At 38.3% G+C, this 10870-nt stretch overlaps 1 protein-coding gene across 5 annotated transcripts in view; it reads left to right on the forward strand.

Annotated features, from left to right (window-relative positions):
• The window catches only part of TOPAZ1 (testis and ovary specific PAZ domain containing 1), a 42131-nt gene extending 33379 nt beyond the window's left edge, over positions 1 to 8752 (forward strand). For 4 of the 5 annotated variants that reach the window (XM_017734584.1, XM_017734579.1, XM_017734583.1 and 1 more), the window contains 6 exons: positions 934 to 1099; positions 1945 to 2109; positions 3119 to 3322; positions 4400 to 4583; positions 5228 to 5423; positions 8066 to 8752. In XM_017734584.1, the coding sequence (XP_017590073.1) occupies positions 934 to 1099; positions 1945 to 2109; positions 3119 to 3322; positions 4400 to 4583; positions 5228 to 5423; positions 8066 to 8149 (999 nt within the window). In that variant the 3' untranslated portion in view covers positions 8150 to 8752. Of the gene's footprint in view, positions 1 to 933; positions 1100 to 1944; positions 2110 to 3118; positions 3323 to 4399; positions 4584 to 5227; positions 7682 to 8065 lie in introns of those variants that run through there. The other variant, XM_017734581.1, reaches the window with a different exon arrangement.
• Positions 8753 to 10870: the final 2118 nt, after the last annotated feature.

Genomic DNA, 10870 nt, shown 5'->3' on the forward strand with positions numbered 1-10870 from the left:
CTCTCTCTCCCTCTGCCTCCATGGCCCTTGCTCTGCCACCACAGTGCATGCTCACACACGACCACAGTTTTTAATAAGCCACCTCCTCATTGATGCACCCGCTAAGCAAGAGCTGAAACACATCTGGTTTGGAGTTTTGTCTTTGTTCCTTGACTAGCAAGGTGCAGCCAGGCAGGACAAGTATTGAATTCTGCCTGGCCCTGCTCTGCTGGAGACATGATTTTGATACCTCACCTTGACTCGATCATCCTCTTTTTTAGATTCAGATCTTAATTGAGACTGCTACTTTTCTTCCATTTTTGACTGAAAGGGACAGCCAAAAAGTTAAGATGAAGTTTCTCTAGAAAACCAGTCTAAATATCAATCTGGAATCCAGTGATAAAGTTGTTGGTTCTTACAGTGTTGGCCGGTTAGGCCCAGCTTCTTCCAGTTTATTGTCCTGCTGCATACAATCATCAGTGTTTCCTTTGACTTATGCTGGAGTAATTATTTCAGTTTAACAATTACAACTCTGCTGCAAAATGGAAATTCTCTGTATGATATTTTAGAATTTCGTAGATTGTGTAGTACTGAATGGAATCAAAATTAAAAATATTAATAAACCAAAGTAAGCAAATACAAATTAATTACAAAGTATATAATGTCAGTACAGTATTTTTAATATAATAGAAATAATGTTATGGGTAATAGTGTCTTGGGAACTCTTTGACAAGAGGTTGGTAGAGTTTTTTTGTCTACATAGTAAACAAAACTAAACTCTTCATTAGAAGTTTTACTATACTTCACCCCTGACTTAGTTTGGGTAACTGAACTGATACCTATAAACATGTAAACTAAATTAAATCTGCTCTATTTTATGTAAATATACTCTGTGTTCATTGATGTCACTGCTTTCTCTGACCTTCCCCCTTTCCCTTCTCCCTCTTATACTAGGGAAGGAAGGTTTTGGATAAACTGCATGAGCTACAGATACATTTTACACTCTTGAAAGGACTTGTAGGTGCAGCGAGGTCAGCATCGAGGTGTCAGATTGTTAATAAAGCTGCAGAAATCTTTCTTCATTCTGGCAATTTGGATGGAGCAACAAGGGTATTGAGAGGTAAGCTTGTCTTACAGTTTTTACTTAAATTTGAACAGTTACATTTGAATTTGTCACTTCTATGACAGATTTCAGATAAAAGTTACAAGTTGGTCTGTGTTACTAAATACAGTTAATAATACTGGGGCAACAAAGGAAATGTGATCCATCTTACTGGTTAGTATTCTTCTTGAAATGTATAAGAAATATTACAACTAATGCCTGATTTTTTTCAGAAGTTTTCACAGTATTCTGCTATCAACACCATTCTACCCACAAATCTGCCATGAGGGAGGAGTGCAACTTGGAAAATGACCTTGTCCCATGTGTAGTTTTCCTTTGAACCAGGGGGCATTCTGTGTCAAAAAAATTTCTGTCTTGGGTAGAAGCAACATTCCTTTGCACCTCACAGTATCCCCATTTAATATAATTGCTTTAGAACAGTATCATATTTCTGCAATTATTACATACGGCTTCTCGGAATTCTGATTGCTGAAAAGAGAAGGAATTCAGAAGCATAAAGAATAGAATGTATGCTATAAAGTGATACTGAGGTTGTAAATTTGCTATTCAGTTTTATAGCTGTACATATATGCATATCTGTATATGCCTATCTATATACTGACAGTCCATTTTACTGCAGTGATATTTCACAAAAGGGATGATTTACAATATAAAGGTTCAGAGAATCAGTCTGAGGAGTGTTGGTCATAAGGAACAAATTATTAATAACTCGAGCTGCACTTTCTGTACAATTCAGAAATCTGTGTCATGGTACAGTTTACAGTACATTCTTAATGGTCAAACGTCTCAACATCCAGAAGTTCCAGTTCCTAGAAATAACACTGCACTGTTGTTTGCCACAGAGTCAGAGTGGATCACAGATGCACCGTTGTGGCCCTGTGATAAAATGGACATCCTTAATCGACATAATCTGTTATGTGCAATAGTGCACAAATACTTGAGGAAGAGTTTGTACAGGCAGGCATTTGAAGTTCTGCAGAACTTACCAGGTTTGCAGAAACATTCTGGTAAGTAAAGAAAAAGATTTTATTATTATTTTATTTTAGCTCTGTGTCAAGAGCTAAAAATTTAACAGGTGATTCTGTGCTGTTCTTGTAGTGTTTTCTAGCTAAAATTTGTTGAAGAAGTAAGATGGGTTTATACAGGCCTGTTTCTTTTGTTGTGCTCTGCTGCTCTTGCTGCACATGTGCACACACTTGGATGGATGTGCACACAGACCTGTCCTCTTTTGCTCAGTTACACAGGGCAACAGGAAGTACCCATTAAATTTTTAAGGATCATACACAGTCTATACAGTGAGATAAAATAGGGATATTTTAGTTTTATTTTATCTTAATTTCAGGTGAATGAGGTGGGGATCTTTTTCTTTAACTGAGCTAGCCAGCATAAGTGTCTCTTACATACTATGTCAAGAACCGAGTGCTCTTTCAGGCTCAATTTATCTGACAAATTTTGGATGAGTACTTCAAAATGAGATACAGTTACTTAGGCTCCACTGAGGAAACCTCATCTGATTCCTGTGTGTAGGACTCAGTCTACTGCCAGTTATGCTTTTAGGTATGTTAGGAGAGATTGGTTGGAGGACCTTCTACTTAGAGGATCTAGTTCTTTGAGTTACGAGGTGAATACAAGGCTGCTCAGTCCTGCCAAAAAGGAGACGGTTCAGAGTAAAAGTAGAAGCAGAAAACCAAGGGGATTTTTATTGGTGGAAATCTTAAATCTAGAGATCAGGTGAAGATTGTATTTATAGGCTTGAGCAAGTGAATGTATTTTTATCTGATTCTCTTGGTTTTGGCAGCAAATTATTACTTGAACCTTAACACTTCTCCATCACAATGTGAATGAACTACTGTATGAGAAGACTTTTGATGAATAAAGCATTCATGTTAGTCCAACCTTGTTCCATCTTGCTGATAGAGGCAAAAGTTCTGATTTAGGTACTGATTGATAAAAAATCCTTCAACTAGATTTGCATTTGAATTAATTCAGCTGTTAACGTCCTTAATTTCATTTCAGATATTGTAGATGCTTCTCAATACAGCTGCCTTTTTAACAAGCTGATAAATGCCTGTTTTGAGAACAAGAACCTCGGGGTTTCGTCTTCTGCAGTAGACTTCATGCTTTCCAAAAAAATTGCTATTGATTTTTTTTTACTTAGAAGATTAATCACAGCTTTGGGAAGAAGTTCTTTATGGTATAAAGCTAGGACCTATTACAAAAGTAAGTTGCTTCTTAAAAAATATCCTCCCCTTACATTCTTTGGATAATATGCTCATAACAGCTCAGTCTGTTGGGGAGAAGTGAGTAAGAAGAAAAACAGTACTTCCTGTGTCACTCTCGGGAATTTATTTGAAACCAAAATACTTACTAGGAAATGGTGAGTTGAAAATAAGAATCAGTGCATACTACCTGGCATGAAATAAATGTAATAATGATAAAATTAGTTTTTACATTCAGTTTCAGAATTTCAGATATGTGAACCCTGAAATGGTTGAAAAGTGCATCATCTTTACTTTCTCTTCTAGGCAGATTAGATTTCCTGATACTTCTAGAAGTATAACCGCTATCTCCATGGTGGTAATATTATTAATATTTAAGATTTGAGAAGTCTGGCTCATTAGTTTATCCTAACTATAAGAAAATTCCTTTCAACTAAAAGCTAATAGTCTGTAATTGTTTTCAGCTCCCCGTTTCTGAGCTAAGTTAATACTGGGTGTGCCACTCTGCCTAGGGTCCTTCCATATTGTCACATTATTTACTGTTTGATTCTGTCTTAGAATTGTTGAGGTTAGCAGACTTCATAAAGAGTCCATCCTTGCTGGGATGGATACTTGGTTTTGTTAACATTAAAATGATTGTTTTTCCTCATCTCTTTTGGGTTTTTTCCCTTGAAATGCTCTATAGGTTGGGTTGCTGGGATCACATGACAGAAGACAGGGGAACAAAGCAGGAGATGCTGTTCAGATGTTCTCTCACTTTAACCATGATTAGCAGCTTCTGTCTGACCTGCCTAAATTGTACTTGTATTATTACACACTTGGTGTCCCCAGACTTCTGACAGAGCTTTTTAATCATAGCTGATAATACTCACTGAAAAAAAAAACAACAAACATTTTACAACAGTGAATATTATGTGTGAATACTGTGTGCTGTGTTCTCAAATCAGGCCATTTCATAGATGAAATAGTAAAATCCATTAGGGATTTGGGTTTTTCCACATTTAGTCACACAGGAGAAAACAGATCTATATTCAGTTTCGGTAATCCTAATTCCTCGTGTTTCCGCATTTACTCTCAGATGCTTTATCGCTGGGTTGCTACCCAGAGCTGCAGGGAAATTTATGTCACAAACTTCTGAAGATTCCATCTTACCTGTCTGAAGTTGAGATGCTGTTGACCATTGAAATATTTCTTGTTTCAAATGCCAGTGATATTCAAAGTCTGAGGACTACTAGTCAGACTCTTCAAATAATACTGAAAAGGTTCGTTGTCAGACATGTACCATTTTGATTGTATTTGTTCAGGTGATCATGTAAGTAATAGTTCTTATTTTCCTTATCCTTCCCAAAGAATATATCTCTTAATTTTGTTCCTTGGATAAGTGAGAAGTTTTTTATCTCTTGTTTCCATGTGTATGCTATTGTATGTCTGTTTCCTTAAAGAGTAAGTTCTGCTCTTGCAAAAAATGTAGGCATGTTACTTAGACACAACCTTGTTCCAAAAGTGATTACATGCCAAAACTGAGTAAACCTTATGGATTCAAGCATGTACATGAATTCTTGCTATATCCGGTTCATTAAATAGTTTGCATTCCTTTACTGAATTTTCCAGCCGAGAGACATTTTTTCACGAAATGTGCTGTGAATATTGCAGAGCTACTTTGCACTGGCGTTAAAGCCTGTTACTTTTCATTACCATTAAATATGTTGAAAATATACTTTCTATAACTTCTTAATTCTTCAGAATAATAATCTAATCTGTCTAGAAATTAACATAATGTTTATTAGTGAAGTGAATACGAGGCATTATTTTAATATTTTTGTAATCTTCCTGCCAGTATAAAGTGTCAGGCAAGTGACACAGGGCCTGTATGATACCTAATTTGATTGTTAAAATTCCCTTACAGATCTGAAGATCAGACAGTTCAGAATAACAGTGCCTACCATGTGGCAGTGGAGAGGCTGATCCAAGCGGCTCGTTTATCTGATCCAAAGCTTTTTCTTAAGCATATGACAATGAATGTTAATATGGAAGAAGTTTACAGCCTGGAGCATTCATCTGCTCTAAAATGGCTTCATGAGAATATGAAATGGGCTGAGAAGGTCTGGCTGTTTCAGTAGTTATTAAATAGTTCCCACTGTGTTCAAATGGTGCTTCACTGATTTACAGCAAGGTTTCAAACTCAGGTTTTGTTTATAAATACTATATTGATGATAATGCAGATAGTAGCACAGAAAGAGTAATTTTTTCCCTAACTATATAAACTGTCACACTGACTTTATATTTGTTTTGCAATGGCATCACCAGATAATGAGGAAGTTGCAGCCTCAGAACCTACATTCTCTTTTTGTACAAAGAATTAGCACTTAGCTTGTTTCTCCCAGCAGGTAATCAAATAAGTATAGTATAAGCATAGATAAAAGTATAGGTAAGTGGATTGGTTGAGTGCATTTACTGTTCTTGAGTGAGACATTTTTCACATTCATTCATAATCTGTAGAAGTAATACATGTGTTCTTTTGTCTGCCTCTCACAGCAACGTGTGAGGTTACTGTCCTAACTGTTTGCACCTTAGATCTTAATTTCTTTACTCCAAAAGCCCAGTGAAAAGCACTGAGAATAAAATAACTTCAAAATCACTTGAGACATGCCTGACTTAAGATACCTTTCTTCACAGAACTGAGAGCCTACACATTGCTCACAGCTGAAGGTTTGCTTGACAATTTAATTAGATATTTATTTGATAAAAATGTAATTAGATAATAGCTTGTGTATGGTTTCACATTTGTATGGATGGATATTTCCACTGAAAAGGAAAACTTGCTTTCTCCCTTGATTGTGCTCGTAGAGAGAGGTCAGTTTGCCCATCTTTTAGGTTCTACTAACTGCACGATGAGATGGAGACTGCCAGCATGCTTGTTCCACCATTCCTGGTTCTGCTTTTTTTCCACCTGAAAATCCTGAACCACATTCAAAGCATGAGTTGCTTAAGGCACACTCTGCAGCCTGAGTAAGAAGAACAAAACATTTACTATCAGAAAACATCCCATGGCAAAACAACACGGCCTCTGTCAAAGCTGATACTTTCTGAGCTCACCACTTCTGTAGTGTTGTTAGTTTAGACCTCCAGTACCAACCTTCACAAACCTGCCAATAATACAGCTCTTTTGGTCCTGTTCTCCATCCTTTTTAAAGCCTTTTGTTCTGAACACTTTGGCTCTTTTGGATATAGAAGTTCATGAGTTTTTAGGCTGTTCCATCGTGGATGGTGGCATAGGACCTCAGTGTTTGAAAAATGTCTCTCCTTTGTGGTAGCGTAAGTCTCTTCCCAGTTCCTGCCGCATTATTTCAGGTGTTCTTTGCAGCTCCAAATTATGAAAGCCATCATGATCTTAGTACTGGAGGGTTGTGTGGAGGGTTTTGGTGTCAGTGGTTTTTCTCTTTGGGGGAGGTTGCCACTCCAGTCTTGGGGTTTATGCCATTAATCTGATGTCATGAATCTGATTGTCATTTGTTAGATTCCTGATGTCTTCAGGGCCAGGTCCTGACCTTTTCCAATACCACTTCTCACCCAGTCTGTTTAGGGAGTTGCTGCTGGAAGAGAGAGGATTGAATCTGATGACCACCAAGATCACTACTTTCCTCCTGTGCCACCTGTACAGAAAAATGCAAGGATAGAGGCTCTTGTCTTTTCACAGGGTATCATTCTTCTGCAGGGATCATCTGCCTACCTTGTAAAAAATGGTAGATTCAGTACCAATGGTACCAGATCGCATTTCTGTAGAAGCCGTTGACCTCAGTCTTAGAGTACAGTTGGCACTGGTTCAGACAAACTTTGGGTTCCACCCCTTTGTATTCACAAAGATGGCTCTGCCATTTTTAAGGGTATCCAGGTGGTCAAATCCGACTGGATTCTACTGATTTTGCTTCCCAGTAGCTGAAAGACTGGGTAAGAAGTAATCAGGTTTCAGATGAGGGATCTAAACTGATGCTCTTGCAGCCACTCCAGTGTTAGTGAAAAGAGCAATTTTGGAAGGTTCCAACAAACTAGAACTGGTAGTAAGATACCAAGTAATTTTTCCTAATTACTTCTTGTAAGATCCTTTGTGGCTTAATCTCCCTTGGAATTAGACAGAGGCTGTCTGACCCTCGACTAAATCCCATGTTTCTGTGAGCAATACCCAATGTGGCTAATAGTGTGTTTGACAGACACAGAAGGACAAAATTTTCTTTGTAATCTGTATGGCTTCAAAACTTGGGATGTTCTAGAGACAGCAGAGTTTTTTCCTCTGTAAGTAACCTTGAATTTTCACTTGGATCATCCCCAGAACAAAACTCCAAATGTTACTTTATTTTTCAGACAGAGGTTAATCATTGACCTTCAAGCTTAACTTGGAACTGTGTAAAATTTTTGCAATGTTTTGGCTCCATCTCCTGAGTATCATCTTCAGCTGATAGGATGTAATCTCAGTCATGTTTTATATTAACAAAGCAAGTTGCCCACATCATTGCTCAGAAGTTTTGTTGCAATGGAGGCTTCTGATGTCTCTGCCAATATATTGTTTCTCCCTGTATCCCCATGATAAACCAGTAGGCAATTTAAACAACTTTGATGTTAAGTCCTGTATTTCACGTTTGTGTTCTGTCTGGGTCCACATGAAATACAATGCAAATCTCGTCATTTGGATGTGTATCAAAAGGCCAGAAAGGTTTCTTGAGTAACATTCTCGGTGTTTTGGTAACAGAAATTCCATGTGCCAAACAGGACAAAACTCCAGTGTGGAATGGAAACAAGCCTGGAAAGATGGAAAAAATATCCTGAAGAATAAAGTTAAGTACAACAGAGGCAATGCAGTTTTGCAGAGCCAGCCACTCAGTAGACAATATCCATACTTTTGCTTTCTCCCAGTATAAGTTAAGCTGAAAAAACTTCCATGTTTGACATTAAGCAACTTATTTGATATAATTTTTCATATAGAAAATAAAATGTATGTTTACCTGTTTGCAGAGAGAGATGGAAAAATGTGCAAATAAAACCTTCCCTGTGCTGTGCTCAGTAGCTTGGAGTAAACAACGCTGTGCTCCTTCAGTATGTTGTTAGATACATGAGAAATTCCCTCTGTGAAAATCTTCAGTTTTCACTGATTACACACTATGCTCTTGGAAAGATTATTTTTGTTGGGTATGGACAGTTTCTTGTAACTAAAACAGAATAATGTGGTTCAGAAGACTTACCACAATTTTATTTCAAAGTATTGATAATTTTGAGAGTTTCAAAATGCAGGATGGAGGTGAGAAGCTGGAAATAGGAGCTTGAAAGTTTTATGGTGTTTTATAAAGAGCAACGAGGGGGAAGGGGAGGAGCATTTTGGAGGAGTTCTTAAGTTGTTAATAAACGTTTTTTATTACTTACATAAAGCATTCAAAATATCTGTGAGTCTGTATTGTCATTAAATTATTTAATTATATTCAGATTCCTGTAATGAATATGCAGGAAGATAGGCAAGCAGCAAAGTAGCTGTGGAGAGTTTAATATCTTGTAAGTACTACAAGAATCTAGAGTAATACGCTGCATGAGGAGGTTAAGAAAGTATGAAATCAGTCAGAGTCTATGCAGTTCTTCACCACACCAGAGCACGCAATGTAGCAAATGCTCATGAATAAATTGGGCTGAAACTCCCAGCTGTGGAGATGGCCAGCTTCCAGCTTTAACTGGAAGTGGAGGCTACAGCCAGGGTTACAGGCTGTGCTCGGTTCACTGAAGAATTCAGATGGATGTTAGTGTGGATTTCACTTGAGGAGAAATAGTAAAATGTCTCTGCTGTAGTAGTAGAAGTTTAATTACTAGTCTCAATGCCATACTCCTCAGCTTAGTAAAATTTAGCCACAGTAAAAGCAATTACTCACTTTTTTTGTCCTTTCACATTCTCCAGATGCATCTTGCATCTTTGTGGTTTTAATGGAGGGGTTTTTTGCAAATCCCAGCTCTACATTTTTCAGTCTTAACTCCTGCATAACTTTTTTTTCTAAAATTACTAGAATGATGTGTAGTATCAGAAATGAATGCTGACATGATCGTCTCAGAGTTCTAGACCATTGCATGTGATGAGATTGGAGAAACTGATCCTATTTTTTGACCTTCCACAGACCAAGGACCAAAACAGAAACAAACGAGCAAGGAGAAAACAGTTTCAATTGCGACTTGTAGCAACTTAGAATTAAGAATAAAGAATGTTTAAAATCCTCTGTTAGGGCATAAGGCAGCAAAATACAAACTTTTTCAGATGATAAGTTTATCTGGTATAAAACAAGCTTTGCATTTGGAAATCTATGCCACTCTTGCTGAGCTAAGTGGGATGTGCCCTGGGTATGGATAGGGAATGTTCTGACTTGATAAAGCCACAGTAGTATTCCCATCAACACAATAAACGTTGAGACTTAGCTAAAAAGCAGGAATTAGTTCCTCTGCCGGGGCAGGAGAGGGGGCTCTGAAAATGTGTACCCTTAAGCAGTGGAGCTGGTATCTGGCTGGCACTTGCTGATGACCTCTCCCAATTTATTTCATTCCTCAACGAGTTAAAATAAATTCCAGGTGAAACGAACAGCATACTTTTCTGTTGAATCAATTAAATTTATTTTTTCATTTGCATAATTGTCCAACCAATTTGTTTACATAACTGATTGGCTTCTATGGGGAAGCAAGAAACACACTGCACGTCATAGAAATTACAAAAATCCCCCAAGGGCTGTGAGACTGTTAACTTGTTTTAAAGCTTCACTGAACTACAGATAGTTCCTAAACCTTGTGAGTTCTCTTTTTAACCTTTTCTGGCTGGAAATGCAATAGATCGCATGCAAATAACTCCAATCCCTAACAGTTAATCTCCTTTTGTTCTCAAACACTGGCAGCAATAGACATTTTTGCTCCGAGCTTCCATGTCCCTGTGTCAGCTGCATTTTGACACCAACTACCTTGGAAGAAAAATAGATGTATAAATGTATGTGTACATCGAGCATTACTAACATAAGACAAGTCGTAAGCTGTGTCAGGGGAGGTTTAGGCTGGACGATAGGAAGAGTTTTTTCACAGAAAGGGTGACTAGACTTCGGAATGGGCTGCCTAAAGAGGTGGTGGGGTCACCGTCCCTGGAGGTGTTTAAGGAAAGACTGGATGTGGCACTCAGTGCCATGGTCTAGTGGCCGGGTGGTGTTCAGTCACAGGTTGGACTCGATGATCTCATAGGTCTTTTCCAACCTAAGTGATTCTGTGTAACTCCAGGAAAGAAGCTCTTGCATTCCCCTCGGGACTGCAGAGCTCATGCCTGGTTCTTCGCCTACTTGGTGTTTTCTTTCTGCAGAACAAAAGGAGAGGTGAAGCGCACGCAAGCATTTGGCTAAATTGCTCCCATCATCTCTGCAAAAGGGTAGGCATTTCTTGCGTCGAGTTTTCCCTTCTGTATCCCTGAGGAACCGTTGCAGGCGTCCCGGGTCTGACGGCCGCGGCAGCCTCTGGACTGCGCAGGAGGCGCTTCCCTCCGGCGGCCCTCGGG

The sequence above is a fragment of the Corvus brachyrhynchos genome, unplaced genomic scaffold, assembly GCF_000691975.1.
Source record: "Corvus brachyrhynchos isolate BGI_N302 unplaced genomic scaffold, ASM69197v1 scaffold94, whole genome shotgun sequence".
NCBI classification, from domain to species: domain Eukaryota; kingdom Metazoa; phylum Chordata; class Aves; order Passeriformes; family Corvidae; genus Corvus; species Corvus brachyrhynchos.